Source organism: Protopterus annectens, chromosome 2.part0, assembly GCF_019279795.1.
Source record: "Protopterus annectens isolate FY-2018-M chromosome 2.part0, PAN1.0, whole genome shotgun sequence".
NCBI classification, from domain to species: domain Eukaryota; kingdom Metazoa; phylum Chordata; order Ceratodontiformes; family Protopteridae; genus Protopterus; species Protopterus annectens.
Genome location: NC_056728.1, coordinates 240,978,837 through 240,996,076, shown reverse-complemented (window position 1 = coordinate 240,996,076; position 17,240 = coordinate 240,978,837). Strand labels below are relative to the sequence as shown.

General features: G+C 39.0%; 1 protein-coding gene across 1 annotated transcript in view; it reads left to right on the top strand.

The window, feature by feature from the left end:
- The window catches only part of MRAS (muscle RAS oncogene homolog), a 437,128-nt gene that overhangs the window by 355,998 nt on the left and 63,890 nt on the right, over window positions 1-17,240 (top strand). The window contains exon 6 of the mRNA XM_044060717.1: window positions 7,846-7,925. Within this exon, the coding sequence (XP_043916652.1) occupies window positions 7,846-7,925 (80 nt within the window). The remainder of the gene's footprint in view (window positions 1-7,845; window positions 7,926-17,240) is intronic.

Here is a 17,240-nt window from a genome sequence, read left to right as displayed (position 1 = left end):
CTTCCAAGTGCAACAGAATTCTGTTTTACTACTTTTTAAACTTACATCGGTCAGAATTGCTATGAAGAAGAGAAATACCAACCTCAACATGACCTGTGTCATGTGTAAGAATGGAATGCAGTAGAAGCAGAAACTAGGGTGAGTATTCATGTAGTAAGTAGAACAAAGCAGAATGTAACAGTGCTACAACTAAGGGTAACTCCAAGCAGGCCCTGGCAGTAATACACTGCAGTGCAAGAAAGATGGGCATAAATGTGTGGGAGCTGCAAACAGGGATGCGGTAGTGGAGTGCAGACATTAGTATCAGAGAAACATGACTGGTAATTTGGGAGCAGGATGTGAAGGTGCTCAAGTATAGCTGGTACAGGAATGACTGAGATCTGAGGGATGAAAGTGAAGTATCACCCTGCATAAGATGGACATCTGATATGAGGTTAGACAGGCCAAAGAACAAGAAAACAAAAATGGGGATAGGAAGCAGATAGGATCAGAACCTTCTTTAAGTACCCTGGCAGCTAAGGTAGAAGGGCAGTAAACCGGCAGTGTGATACAACATTGTGTCCCTCAGATACAGCAATGGAAGAGAGAAGGAATAATGATGAATAAAAGGAAGAAAGCAATGCTCAAGGCAGATGTAAACCTCCTAGGAGCAGAGTGCGAGATTCAAGCTCCAAGGCTGAGAGAGAGTAGGAGTTGAGGTCTTGAGCCATGAGGGGTTCATCAAACCTCTGCAGACTCTACCAGAAAGGACAGAATTGATGTGGTCTTCACCAAAATAGTGGTTCATGGATGTTCACGGTAATGCACCTTTCATCTAACAGTGGCCACGCCAATGGGTGATTTAGAGTAGGAAGGAAAGTTTAAAATGACAAAGATGATGGTGTGGGATTTTAAGAGAGTGAGTTATGCTGTACTTAGGAGAGGGTCAGGGGAGACTTAGACTGGAGCAAATTAGGTGAGTAAAGCTATGGGTCTGTGTCAGGTTCCAAAAACTCTGGGCGATGGGTCTGTGTCAGGTTCCAAGGACTCTGGCCGATGGGTCTGGGTCAGGTTCCATGGACTCTGGCCGATGGGTTTGGGTCAGGTTCCAAGGACTCTGGCCGATGTTGTTGGGTCAGGTTCCAAGGACTCTAGTCGATGGGGCTGGATCAGGTTCCAAGGACCCTGGGCAATGGGGCTGGGTCAGGTTCCAAGGACCCTGGGCGATGGATCTGGGTCAGGTTCCAAGGACTCTGGGTGATGGGTAAGGTCTAAAGACAGAGCCTGCAAGATGATGGGAATAGAGGAGGCACAATACAAGGATGATGGCAGAAGGGGCAATAAAGATGGAGAGGGCAGCAAAAGTGGAGTTAGCAGGGCGGATCAAGAATGGAAATGAAGGGAAGGGCAGAGATGGCCACTCTCAGTTAAGCGGAGAAGGGAGATCATGGAAGACAGGGAGAAGGTGTGGGGTTTTAGTGCCAAGCTTTAGAACATTTAAATGGTGTTGGTTGCTTACAGCAAGGAGGGATTACTCATGTTCACATTCTAGTAACTAAGCTATGCAAGAGATTTCCATCTGTGTATAGTAAGTAAATATCACCTGTTAGCCCTTATTCTCTTTTTTAGCCAGTTAGCTTTTCTTTGTAACTTCTTTACTAGTTTTATATCATTAAGCCACCATATAGATACCAGGCTTTCCTGTTGTAATCTTTAGGACCATAATTTGCATGTAAGGGTGGCATTGCTCAGTGCTAGAAACCTAAATAAGAAACTGCCTGCCTTAAAAGTATTCATAATACTAGAAAACCGACATCTGCACTATTACTAAAACATGTTTCCATTGCAGTTATAAACACATCTTCCCATTAGGGATCAGTTCTTGTCACTCATTGAGATCCTCTTCCAAGGGCTCCTCTGTAACTGATGGTGTACCCATACACCTCTGACTACTTCACCTCTACACATACACAGCTAGAAAATAATCACAAACTCTTTCACATCCCAATAACTATAAAAAGACACCATACCAGCTTCTGGAATATTCTCAATGTCAACCGCAATCATTGAGGCATGTCTGAACTTTGAGTCCCTTACTATCAAACAAAACAGTAATACACCTAGGGATTTTGACTGTTCATCTGTAGCCAGATCGTGTACTTCTGTGGGAGACAATCAAATATATTGGCCCTAATCATTATAAATATAGCACTGCTATGCACCTATAATTATACCCAACTTTGATACGTCTTACCATCAGGTAGTGGTCCTCACTATTAGAACCCATCCCAGATACTCACAATTCTTAGCACATTCAGAGATTTCTTAAGGCAAATTTATTTCATCTGTAAGATGACCTGAGGAGACTGCATAATCCATCTGTCCTTAAAGGCCCATTACCATAAACGATGTAATCCACCGAGTGTTTTCTTTTTGTCACTTCAATACCTGCATTCAGACATCCAGTCCTGATCTGTTAAAAAAAATTCTGTGTCTAGTTTAGGTATAAACCCCTTTGGTCGAACACTTGCATAAATAACCTATATAAAGTGCCAGTGATTGTAAGGTTTGAGCCATAATCAACATCCTTGCGGATTCCAAGATTCTACAAGAAAAAATAATATATGAAATCAAATTATTCCACAACCCGGGTTTTAAGATAAATGAAATAAAAATAGTAGTACTCTATCCTTTGGCAAACAGGAGCCCTCTTGCCACTACCAGTGGAACCTCCCTCAAAAAAGGAGAGATGTCAGAGACACAGGCACAGTTTTTGAGAATAAGCTCTCATTTAACCAACAAGTAGCCAAGGTTGTTAGAAAATCTTTCTGTTTAGCCCAGCTGATTACTAAAACTCTATGTTCAAGGATGTTATATCTTTCTACCCTTCCATCGTTAGGCCCATAATTAAATACTCCTTTGTCATGTGACTTTTGAGACAGATGACCCAACTTGAAAGACCCCAGTTGTTCCTCACTAAGAAAGTCAAGGGCCTGAATTCCTTTTTCTGTGCAAAACATCATAGCTGTTTCTCTCTTTCTTCTCTGTTTCATGCAGACTCCTTAGGGAGAAAGTTTTGCTTCTCCTACAAGAGATCAAATGACCCTGTCCTGAGTAACTTTCTTCACATCTGTAAGACTGGTAATACCATGCTCACCAATACTGAAGCTCTTAACCCTCACCATAACCTGCACCACTCCCCATGGTATGATAGATACCTCACTCTGAGAGTTCCTATATTAACTTAGGTGGTTCCGTCAACCTCTTCAGATGCAGCCTAGATGAGTAACTGTTAATCCTGCACCCATCAGACTCGGTACATAGCATTGATTAAACCAGAACCAGGTATGGTACCTGTTTAATATACACCATACATGCAAGGTCTGCTCCTGATTTCATTCTTTCTGACCCACCCAACATTGATGCCCCGTGCCATTTTCCCCAGTGTGTATGATCACTTTTTCAGCAGCACAGTATGCCCAGTTATGATTCTTGTGGCTGAAACTGGCAGGGTTGATCTTGAATAAGTCATTGTTGGCTCATCATGTGCCTACATCTATGAAACAATGTCAGTGCTGTTACAGAACCTGCCAGCTTATCAGTTGCTTAGTGGATATTCTGATGCAGTGCACAGCATGGCCATAGTCATCCCCAGGAGCCATCTGCAGCCTTCCTTGCAGCAGGAAACCACCGGAAGGTCTTCCTTGTCACTGGAGTCTTCTGAGCCCTCTTCAAAAAGGCCTCTGAATGGCCTTTTGTAAAACAAGTCAAATCATATTGACTTTCATCTCCTGGATAATGAGATGGCTTCACTTGTATCACCTCCTCCTGACAGTACCAGGTATGGAGAATTTCTTCTTGTCATACAGTTAAAACGGGGAGGCCCACTGACCATATTCCTTCCTACTGCTGGAGTCTGCAATACATAAACCGTTACTCTTTTCCAGTCTCACCCTTTCTGGGTGTTCTTAAGGATGCCAGTGAGGCAACTTCAGACATCCTGGACATAGTAGCCCCTTTACCTCAGAAGTCAGACACACAATAATTGAGCAGTCCAATCAGAGATGCCAGAGTCTGACCCCACTGTTTTATCAGTAGCCCTTAAGTGAGCTGTGAAACCACACAGCCATCAAAATATTAGTCTAGTACTGTGAACAGGTTTGGAAAGTATTTGCTTGTCAGACAGAGTCTAGTGCTGTGAACAGGTTTGGTAAGTATTTGCATCATCTACTCTTCCCCTGAGGATGTAGAATAATGAGTTTGTTTCCAACAGGAAATCATTGACAGGATGCTGTATGTAGGGGAGAAATTGCTGGACAGTCCACAAAAAGATAAGCTTAATAACTAGTCTATTACTTCCACAAACCCAATGACCAAAGAGGTCTGTGTAATTTACAGTATGAATAAAGGTTTGGCGGCATCATGCACGACACTGACACATTTCTCTCAGGTTCACAAACTTGTAAAGCATACCAAGATGGCTTTAATAGAAGCCCCATTTTCAGGACTCCTCTTGTTTGGTGACATTGTTAGTAAGCACTCAAAAGAAATGAAAGGGCAGGGTAAGATCTCACAGCTGTGGGTGTCAAGTTTCCCTCTCCACAGCTGTCATTCAGTAAGACACAGAGGAGACAATTTCCAGTATGGTTTTGGCAATGGTCACAGCAGAATTACCAGGAGTGGGGAGGAACAGACCAGCAACAGGACTCCTTCCAAACTGTCAACCCAGAAGAAGAGATTTATGTTGCATTTCAGTAGGTTGCAATCAACAGATGGGCAGGCAGCAACTCTCCTGGAGTGTTTCCCTACTATCCAATCAAGAGGCATTAGAGGTATAGTTGCCCCTCCACTATCAACAGTGGGTAAAGGACATAATATTCAGAGGTTACAAAATTCCCTTTATAAGCAAGCTGTTGAGCACTGAAGTCCCTGCAAAATGCCCCACCCTCCTTCAAAAGAATGTGACAGGGAAGGAGGTTGATAGCCTCTTGCAAAACAGTCAAAGGACCTCATACTCTTTCTGGATTTTAGTGACCTAAATGACTGTGTAGTGAAAAAAAATATTGAAGGTCTTGATACAACTGTTTCCTGTCTTTTACAAGAGACTATGTTCTTTGGACTGCCAGGTGCCTAGTTATCCCCCCAAAAATTGTCAGGTCTAGAAGGTACTTGTCCTTCCAGGCTTAAGCCAGTCACTAGTGGTTTTGGAGCCTGACCTGTCTCTTCAAATCTATCAGGGTGTTTTCCAAGTGTATGGTTGTAGTAGTAACCCAAAAGAGGTTAGTCTTCTCATAACTGTATGGCTGTATCCTGACTGACTCTACTCAGGATCAGCTGAAGTTCCGCTTCATCAGACTGTTCAACTGCCTGAGCCTTATGGCTAGCCTTTCTAATTTACAACTGTAGGCCAAACAATGTATCATATTTTGGGGGTGCACTTTGGATATCAAGAAATGCAGAACCATCTGCTAGAGGACAAGATTACTACAAGAGGTCCTCAAGATCTTAGGGTGCACATTTGGTGACCATGCTTATGGTTTTCAACTCATTTACACATGAAGCCCTGAAATGGACCCCCATTTTCAATTGTAACCCCATAAATAGCACACATTTGAAAATGGGAAATGAAAGTTCTGATGAAGACGTAGTTTTGAGTCAAAAGCACTTAATGGTTGTGGTTCAACTAGGTTTAACAAACTGAGTTTTAGTCACTTCAGCCGCTTGGAGCATATTGAGCTGTCTGAGATGTGAGCTGTACTACTGTTAGTTTCAGAAAGGTGGAGTTACTGCATCAAGATAGCATAGATCGTGTTTCACTAGATGAGTTAAGGTTTGACCATACAGAACAGAAAGCTAATTGTGTGGCAGTAGCAGTTACTGTGTATGGGTAAGCTGATTCATCATTCATTCTCTGATAGTTTGATAAGTAGTTAGTGGGTGCAAGGCAGATTCTGGATACTATGCCAGTCCTTTACAAGATGTGCACACTCACAGTACATGGGCACATATGGGCAGTTTAAGAGATCACCAGTCCAGCTACAGCTTCACTTTGGAATGTGGGAGGAATCTAGAATACCCGTTAAGGTTATACAGATGCAGATCTTGAAACACAGGTGTCAGACCCACACATCTGAGTGATCTAGGTTGAACAGTGAAGATTTTTCACAAGTCTTGTGTCACGTATCCCTGTGTGACTGTCTTGTTTTATAATTAATTCCCAAAAGAAATAAAACAGGTCAATTCAACATCTTCTCCTTGAAGACTGATGCATGATTCGATTGTTTCTTCATTTCATCCTGCTACTATTATTTATAATGAATAAGAACCTTAATTTCCCTCCCCTACTTCAGAGAATGTTTTAAATAGCCACGAAGTATTCCATTAGTAAAATGCTTCGCTGCTGGATTGTACCATTGTAAACCAAAAAAAAAATGCAGTTTGCATGCAGTGTGAAGAATTCATGAGCAAAACTATTTTTGAATATAACATTGTGGACAAAAATTGTAATCCATAATGCAAAAATTTACATAAATGTATTTTATACAGCATAAAAGATAATGCTTAAAGGCATCTATGGCCTGAACCTGAAAAAATACATTCATTTTTTGTATTAAAAATTCATCAATTTGTTTTGTACTTTTTAAATAAAAATACATCCTTTTTTTGTATTTAGTTTTCATAAAAAATACCCCCATTTTTGATAGCATCTTGATATTTTGTGTGTTGCTTATACTCATAAATCATTCAAGTGATCATGATTTGTTTTTACTTCCCATCACTGGTCAAGTCTGATGGCTCCCTTATCAACATCCACTCAGCCTGTTTGTTCTGTGATAGTGTGAACACCTAGTGCTCATACTGCATGTCACCTATGTGATGAGCCAAGACTGCTTCCCTCCCTCAGGATGGACCCCAAGCCGCTATTGGAATGTAGGTCACTTGCGTCTCAGTGCTGTATCCCTATGTGTCACAGGGCTGGCTTACATTTGTATTTTCTCATTTTCTACTGAAAATAACATGGTGGGGCAGCATACTGATTTTTTTTGTTTGTTTTCAGATTGTGGTCTACCTTCCAATAGTGCATTATATGCTTTATTGTTTGATACTGTAAAATTTTAGTGAATTAGGATAGCAGCTCCTTGAAGTACAGTGTTCTTTTAGTTCCTCTGGAGACAATGCCACTAGATTTTTGGCAGTGACTTCCTTTGACTTTTTGTTAGGCGCTCATAAATATTTACAACCCTTTTGTTTTATTAAAGTAAGTGGCCAGATTAGCTGTTTGTTTAAAACTCTAAATATTTTAGTTATAAATACCATTCCCTACTCACTGTGATATGCTTATGCTGTCCAGTTCTCTGGCAATAACAACTCTGTCGCAGCTTGTTGCTATAGGCCGTATGATTGCACCTGATGCTGTGACTGAATTTAGGGTGAGCAAGCATGACATATGGAGAGAAACAAAATGCTGTGTAGTGAAACTTCTAATTCATGTGCTCAACGGAAAATGAAGGGAATCGTTTACTTCATGCTTTCTTATGTGTCACTTTGTGGGATGGAGTAGCTGAAGGAACATAATCTTCTGATTAGAAAAGGCATGACGTTTGTATGCAGTTGTACTTTAAACATTTGATCAGTGTTACTATCTGTAGAGTATTATGATATGAAATGGGAGAGCAGAAGATCCTGACCACACACATATAGCACTTGTAATTAGTTAATTTTAAACCTGATGTAATAGCTTGCGCAGTACTGTAAAGTTGTTTCTCCATAATTTATTTAAAGCCTTTATACTGTATTTATGTTTTACATGTGGTAGCTGAAAAGCTGTGCAATAATGCAGTATTGCTAATCTTGTTTCTTTTGTAGATTCCGTATATAGAAACCAGTGCCAAGGACCCTCCATTGAATGTCGACAAAGCCTTCCATGACCTTGTTCGAGTAATCAGGTGGGTTATAGAATGTAATGAAAATAAGCGGATTATGAGCGTTTGTCGTGTGGGAGAGTGAGGGATCCGTGAACCTGTAAACTGAAGTAGAAGATGGGATACTTGAGAACCTTTTAGATAAATGGGCCAGTTGGCCTCTGGGAGACGATTAAATACCAACAGAGTTGGACAGGGGATACGTGCAGCAGCAGGAACATGTTGAAGGTATGGGTCAAAGGACTGGGTGTCGAGTAGGTGCTGGTTAATGAAGAGAAGTAGGTTAGATAGACCTAGGATTCCTTGGGTCAGTTAAAAGTGACTTAACAGACCAGATCAGGAAGGGAAGCAAAGGCTTTATAGGTATATAACAGGAAGGAAAGGAGGAACAGAAATGGCCAAAGTGAGCAAAAATGTGAATAAGGTCAGAGATGCCAGATTAAAAAACAGTGGTGGTACTGAGCCAATACTTTGCTTCACTCTTCATAAAAGAAAGCAAGTGAAGTGGGAGGTAGGGCAAAATATGGGGAACAGCAGACAAACACCTGGATTGACTGGGGGGGGGGGGGCACATAGAGAACCAGCAACTGTGAGGCAGGATATAACATGAGGACCAAATGGGCTGCCTCTCAGAGCCCTTAGAATTCTAGCAAATGGTTCCTAGATCCTCTGACACAGGTCTTCAGCAGATGAATGGCTAATGTAGGAGTGTCAGAAGATAGTAGAAATACTGCAGGACAGAAATTGTGATACCCTCATACACGGAGAGGGGGACAGGCAAATTTCAGGGATCTTCAGAGTTATTAGCTTTATTACAGTTGCAGAAAAAGGAAAGAAAAGATCCTGAGAGGAGTGCTAGTAGCATTTCAAGAGGGTGGAAATCTGCAAGGTGGCAGACAAGAAGGAGCTGTCAGTCACTCCCGATCCATTTTATGACTGTGATGTAGGAGGACTTGACAGGGGAATCCTGGTAAACATAGTCTGCCTAGGCTTCAGCAGATCCTTTGAATCTGACCTATAAAGGAAGCATGTAGGAAAACTGGAGTGATATGAGGTAGCACCAAGGCTTAGGAACAGTGTGGTTCAATGATATAACACGGGGTTGCGACGAGTGGAACAATATCGGGATTAAGGGAAGTGACTAGTGGAGTTTCACTGGGATCTGTCCTATGTCCAGACCTTTTCAGTGTTTGTCACAACCATATCCGAGGGCTAGAGAGTAGGACCCAGCTCTATGCTGACAGCAGTGAGGTTATGGAGAAGGGGTCTAGTGAAGGATTCGGAAAGGCTAAATAAATGGGAGAAATGTAGCAGTGCTCTACCTAGGTCATGCCAACCCTGATGTGAAGTGTCAGCTGAGGGGACTAGAACTGATGGCAGCAGAGCAGGATCAGGATCGTGGGGTGCTGATCACACCAAGATTGGATACCAGGAACAGAGTGAGCAGGCAGTAGCACAGTAAGCACAATGCTGCAGTGTATCCAAAAGCAAAGATGCCACTCTCCAGTGCATTAATCAAACCACACCTTGAGTACTGTGTGCAGTTCTGGAGGCCATATAAGGGAATGGACAACAGGCTGCTAGAAGTAATTCCGAGGAAACCTACCTGAAAGATCCATGGTATGTATGGGAAAAAATATGACCAGAGGCTAGAGCTCTTCTCATCTGAAACCAGAAGGCATAATACTGATGCACAACATCATGTCCGGGAGGTGTGAGAGGGTAATTCTCAACAGGAAGGTCAAAGGGTGGAGGAGTGTCAGAAGCCACAGATTGTATTCACTAACTACTCCCTGAACTACTTTTTCACAAAGCAGGTTTGTGGACTCGGGGGAATGGATTGTAGACAGGGAGTCCACAGGGGTATTCAAAAGGCATGGAAAAATGGTAGGGGGGAGTTAGGGTTGAAAAGAGGATAGATGTTAAGGCGCTTAAAGGGACAGGCTTATTATTTCTTCTCTGGTCAAGCAAATTTATTGTAATGGAAAGCTGAAATTTCAGAAAGCTTTGCCATTGTCACAATTGTTACAACAGTAATGGGAACAGCAAAGCTATTTTAGGAGTAACGCTACTATTCTACATTGTTTTTGCTAGTTTTTCATTATTTATATATATGATTGAACATCTACCATTTGCTTACAGCTTGTTAGTTTTTTGATGATTTAAAAAAAATGCAGCTGTGTCTGTGTCTCTGCTGAATTTGGGTGGGAAGCTTGTGCGTCTATCCAGTCAAAGTTCTGAAAGTTGTTGTTTCAAAGAAGTTTGATACAGGCTGGGGATTGCAGAGTTCCTGTTTCTGTAGAAAAATTAGAATGACAGACATCTGTGCTGAAGGAAAACAGCATCCCCCCCCTGTTTTCATGAGTATTTTGATGGAAGACTTGGAAGACTGATGTAATGCTCATTCCAGCTACGTGTGAGAGTGGCTGAATGCCTAAGTAAGCACCAAAAGAAAGGCTTTATCATTAACTAGAAGAAGCATAAAACAGCATATAGAGATGTTTTCTGGAAATAAACAGTAGTGAAAGCAATGAGAAACAAGACAAAATGCTTTCTCGTTAAGAGGACAAAGCATAAAACAGCATATAGAGATGTTTTCTGGATATAAACCGAAGTGAAAGTAATGGGAAACATGATGCTGAAGTTGTCTTTCAAATTTATTCTGAACCTCGTGACAGGCAAATTGCCACAGAGAGCTTATAATGGTGTATATATTTTATTTTGTACATTTCTCAGCAAAGTTTCAAAAAGCTTTGGTATGAATCTATAACAGGTTGTATTATGGGTGATAATTAGCATGATTTACATTTATACAACTTTTTTTAAAAACCTCTATTTTGCTTCATATCTGAGAGACATACAGCTAGCCTCTGCTGCCTAGAAATAAAAAAGTTAATCTGTCCAGGGGATCACACGATCAGATATTCACCTAAGGCCAGTAGCCACTGTGAACTCAGGCAATTCACGTACCTTTATATTTACAGCACAGTCTCTTAGACCTTCTGTGGAACATATTTTCATGTTTATTATACATTCTTATTGATAGTTATATGATTATCACCGTTTCACTTCAGAAAATGTATTTCTTGAACTTGCCAGTGTTTGCATCAAAGAAGGAGCAATAGTGTAGCACAGCTGCATGTTCATGCCAAATGTAAACCTGTAGGTAGTGATGGTCAAGAATGAGATCGGGGCAGAGCCCTTCCCAAAGTTTAGTACTACGTTTTTAGATTTTTTTAATGTTGAAGTTTTATAACATTGAGACATTTGATGAATATTCATCAGAAATGACTTTTTCTTTGCTACTTGAATTGTCCTACATTTTGTTTTGTAGAACAGGGCCATCATGCCAGTACCACTCGAAACAAAGGGATCAACTGCCGCAATGTTTATACTGTCCCTCTACTAATACTAACAATTATAAATTATACTTTAAAATGGCACTGGGTAGTGTTTAAAGTTGCTGTCCCCACAGAGGTATAAAATACTAAAATGTGTGTTACCTAATTCTTGTGCAACATTTAAGATTTACGCTGACTATCTAGGTACAGAGACTGATAAGGAGACGGAGTGATGTTCCCCTGTAGCCTAGTTTTTCAGATTTCTTTCGGTCTTTCTTTTTTATGTACACCTCTACATATGGACAAATGTTGCAACAGATGTCATGCTACCCCATCTTATGTGGCACCCAGCATGCAAAAAGAACTCCCACAGTAGCCGTTCAGTGAGAAGACCAGCCATCCTTTCCTAAAAATGGAATTAAGTACTGAGTCGTTAAACTAAAAGCCTGATGTTAAAGTGGGTTAGTGTTAGAACAGCGTTAAAGGCTTCTGTGAAGCCAGTGTCGCAGTGCCTTCATTTAGATACTAGGTGCAAAGTGAAACAAAGTGGATATCAAATGTGCTCCATGAGTAATTCTGTTTTATTTGTTCATGTAAACATTTTACAAAATTGAAAGCTCAGTTCTGCCACTCAGTAAGTAAAAATTCTTTCAGGCGTGCAGGATTTTCTTCCCTGTCATTTAACTTTTATTTCAGCTTGTTTTGCCGATTTATTGGAATGTTACATGAGACCAGGCAACTTCTGGGATGATTTAGTGTCATACGGTATTTCTGACTGATGCCACTCAGCTAAGTGAGGTCAGCAGTGACTAATACCAGATGTTTTCCTTTCTTTCTGTTTTTTTTTTTTTTTCTTTTTTTATATTTTTTTTAGCATGAGAGGGCAAGAGAAAAAACAGGGTGTGGTTTAGGCTCCACTGTTCTTTCTGTTTCGCACACCTACACACAGCAGCTGTTTTCAGTGCCTGCCAGGAATAACAAGGTACACAACAACTTAAGCAGCCGTCACAGCTGTTCAAGCAACACTTGTTTGGTAACAGCAGACTAGGATGAAGTGGGCCTCCACAATACACTTATGAGAATTGAAAATATGCTTTTCATTTTCAATAACTGCCATATCTTATGTATGTAAATAATGGTACAGATATTATAGAAGCTGTTTTCAGAAAAGGACCATTCAGTTTATTTTTGCAAGAACAAGACGCCTACATTGCATGGTAACATGTCTTTACTCTACATAGGTAAGTCAAGTTGCAGAACAGACATGATAATGTTACATGTGCATTCTGCTATATAGGATAGGAATAGCATAGTCTGTGAATGCCCCACTTGTAAACCAAACAGACTCATAAGTAGCCAAGAAAAGAAAAAAAAATTGAGCCCATCATTCAGTTTACTTCACACATCCTCACTCTCCCTTCTTCCCTCACCTCTGTCAGTTTGTCCCCTGGCTTTCTCTCTAAATATACCATAAGCCTGCTTTTCTCTCATTTTGTATTGCAATTCCTGTTAGTGTTACACTAATTCACCTTCAGTTTCTCTATAAACTGGATAAAATGTCTCTAAATATTAAGTGCTTGTCATATAACTTATGACTATGATAAAACAAGCTGAGCAAATACTGGAAAATCAAAACTAAGAACAAAAAACACCACTATCTTCAGGCACAAATGAATCTGGTCCAGTCGAGGTTATAAAAGCTTTAATCCACTCAAAAAAGATCCACGAAAATGTGCAAACCACGCAACCAAATACCAGCAGTCAATAATGCTTAGCAAGAAACGTTTTCGTCTTTAACTTCATCAGTAATCACCTCCATTTTAAGAAAACCATAACTTATATACAAGCCTTAAAATTCAAACTATCCAATCAAATTCAGTGATTTAAAAGACAATTAGTGTTTAAAAACTAATGCATGAATTACACAAGTTAAAATAATACTTTTTAAAAAAAAACTTACATCATTTCTTATATCAAACAGTTCAATACACTCTTTTATAATTTAATTCATTTGAGTAGAAAATGTAGAATATAAAAATTTATGAATATAACGTGCTTGATAAAATGAATAAAATCAATGCTAGTTGTATGTTCTCTATCAATTGTAATCTAGTACCTTACGCCATCTTTTTTGAGTGGATTAAAGCTTTTATAACCTCGACAGGACCAGATTCATTTGTGCCTGAAGATAGTGGTGTTTTTTGTTCTTAACTTATGACTATGACTTATGACTAACAAGCAAGCTCAGATGCTCATAAGCCTAGTACTTATTATACAGCAGGAACTTCTTATTGTAACAATTGTTAATGTCTGTTATGTACTTCGCAGATAAAGATTCTAGTTGTCTACTGATGTACTATATTCTTCATCTGTAACTGTTTGTAAATAATTGCTATATTAATCAAATTGTTAATCGCTATGCAAATCCAATGTAAATACTGTCTGTTTATTTTAACTGTGGAGCTTTTCTCCACGGGCCTCTGCTAAAAATGGACCTAGGTTCAGTCAGACACTCCCGGTCAACAAATGTATATAAATAAATAAATAAAATGAATATATCTGTTCTTAACCAATGTATGCATATTATGTCTTATATGGTAAAATTATTTAAACTGTAGATATTTTTGTTTTATTGTTGAAGAGTGATAAATTATTCTTCTTAAAATGTTTTGTAATACTTTGGAGCTTTTCTGTCCGGGCCTCCGCTGAAAATGGGCTCCTACCCAGTCGGACTTTCCCGGTAATCAATTGTCAGTAAATAAATACTATATACATTGAGATCTTCGCATTGATTACATGTGGAACCAACATGTAGTAGTGTAGGTCTAGATTTCATACTGCACAAGGTCTACAAACAATATGGCTAGCTGAAAATTTGTCATTATTTTCCATTCCATGTATCGAGTGATGAATGTGTGGCTTTTGAGATACCCCGACTAGCATTTTATTTTCTAATTTTGCTGAGTTCCAGTCAAAACTGGCCAGATGTGGCTGGCATGCTTCCTACAAGAAATTCAACATGATCATGGTTCATTTACTGCTGCCATATTAAGCAAAGGCTGCTATTTTATATTATATTATCTGCAGATGTGGAAGTGATCTTAGTCAAAACAGTTCTCTCTTGGGAAGAAGGTGGGTTATTTTCTTGGGGGGGCTAGCCCAACACACTTGTTTGCTGTTGTGGTTGTGTTACACAGTCTTAACAGAACTTTCTTAAGCGAGAGAAGTTGTATCTGGTGTTATTTTTTTGTGGCTTCCTACTGTGTACCATTGAATACATTGCCCACAATGCTGTAAGAAACCTGAGCATGACTGTTAACTTTGTCAGTAATCGTTAATATTTTATAAAATTGCTCCAGTTTTCTTTTTTGCCATTTAAATCCTGTCTTTTACAGGTGGACTTGAAGTTAAATCCCATCAGTAAATGATATTGCCATCAGTAATTGTATTTCCCTCAAGGTTTAAAGATTTTTTTTGGTGTTGAGGGAGCTAAATTATACTTTTAAATGAGGTGCTGGGATCTGAAAAGTTAGGATCGGATGTCTGTAATCACTGTGGCAGCACTGTGCTTTATGCTGTAAATGTACATTAAGTAAATAAATTATATTTAGGTTGTGATGGCACGTTTGGACTACATAGCTGCATTTTTCTGCTCAACATGAAATGGTGTGTGCCTGTTTGGTTATTCATTCTGTGAATTATAACTAAATTAAATGTGGTTAAACAAATCAGTTACATTTCTCACAAAGGAGCTGAAAGACATTTCGGTCAGAATCATATAGAATATTATTCCTGCATTGAAAATTTATCCAGTTGACTGGATTGAACAACAGGCTGCATATATTCCTTGCATGCAGGAAATTTGTGTTATTTTGTATGGAAGATGAGATGGGAATTTTCACAAGTTAAAAATTAAGAGTTAAAGTGCAACTCCATGCGTACATTTTGCTTTGTTTATAGTAAAGCAGAAGTATTGCATTGTATTTAAACTGTCAGGGAGTTGTTTTCTTTATTCAGCACTTATCTGCTTATACTAAGTTTAAGGCCTAGTTATGCTGAAGAAGCTTGGCTGGAGTTACCCATGTACTCGCCTAATTTTTTTTTTCATAAAAGTGGAGAGTGAGTGATACTTTTTACAGGGAGAAGACTGATAGTAAACAACATAGTAGTGGATAATGAGTGATGTTTTTTACAGGGAGAGATGTTTGATAGTAAACAGGTTCTGTTTGTACACAAACGGTACATAGGGAATCTGCATGTAATGGAGCACATTCCCTGTAGATCACTCTACATTAATGTTTCATGGAGGCTATTCACCCCCCTGTGTATGAGAGAAACAGTGACAGACAGTGAAAGACATCAGCTTGTCCCACGGAGTCATAGTGAGGAGATGTATGTGCACAAGTGATGAAATATATTCTTTAAGAACTTATGTTTCAAAGTAAAAAGTATACCCTGTAGTGGAAAGTGCTGCAGGTGCAACCGCCATGCTCACTGCAAGGAAATTTAGTAGATAATTGGAAGCTTTCGATCCAGAAGTAGAAATGATTTCCGATTGCAAGTAGACTTCCTGAAAAGTCTGAAATAATACATTGAGTCACATTTCTGCATTTATTGGGGAAGAAGCCCTACAAGCAATTAATACTTTCAGTTTCCTTGAAAAAGAAAGCTAAAGTAACAGTTAAAGAGAAACCTGAGTAACTGTGTGAGCCTTGAAAAAGCATATAGTTTCTGCCATTCCATAACGTCCTACAGATGTTTGTTAGTAAGCTTGATACTGTGAATTTGGTGTATGATTCATTAATAATAGTGGCATAAGAAGTAATCAAATAAGGAGGCACTTTTAAAAGGAACTAACCTAACTTTATCAGAAGATGTGGATGATATTCATAGCAGGTGAAATTATTAGTACAGGTTTAAAATAATTAACTGAGAACATTGTGTATATGAATAAAAGGAAGTCAAAAAGGCAAAAATTAAGTAAAAATGTGCTTTGCAGTAATTGAGATCAGAGAGAGAGAAAGAGAGAACACTGAGGTGAACATAAATGCCATGTATTTAAAATCCAGGCCTTGTAAAAGATCTATGGCTATAAGCATGAAAGGAAGCATCATCCTAATTTTAATCAGTTTTATAGAATCTATTTTGCTTGTCTGTGTAAATGAAAAAAGTGTGTTCAAAATAATTTGCATCTGCTTGAACAGAAATTTGAATCACTTCAGCAAATAGCTCTGGTGTGTGTTATTAAATCATGAAGCCTGAAAACTAATATGAAACAGTGAGAAGACAGAGTGCAAAAATGTTTTAAATTACAGCACTTAAGCTAGCTCTAATAATAATAATAATAATAGTAATAATATGGGTTGCTGTTCATAGTGTGAAACCAAGAAGTGTATACAAAAGTGGTCACCCAGTCAAAGACATCTCAAATACTGTATAGAGAAATAGCAGTGATGTCTTTCACAACTATCAGTTGTTCATAGACTTGTGACATTTGTCAGGAGAATATATATAAATAAAGCCTACTGCTTAAGCAGTTGCATCACAATAGTCACATTTTTATTGATCTGAGTAAAGTGATTACCATAGAGCATTACCGTTTACAAATTAATAATGTCTCGGTGACAACTGCTAAATTGTTTTGGTACTAGACTTAAAACATGGATTCTGGAAGAGAACACCAGAAGAGGTAAAAACCTCCAAAACAGTATATAGTAGACAACAATATAATTTCAAGTTTATATAAGGGAAAATGTAAATTAAAAGTGACAGTCTGAATGCATATCTGATATTCTAAAATTAGTGACTGAAGCCTGATGTAGAAAGTCTGGGAAGCTGTGCAAATGCAAAAGTCAAGTGAGCTTTCTAGGAATGTTGCACTTTATTGCAAAGTTTTTACCTACAATGAGTTAACTAAGCCTGTAAGATGCAGCCTGGAAATGGATCATTGCAGAAGAGAAGTTTTGAAATGTGTAGTGAATTCTTACAGTTGCACTCA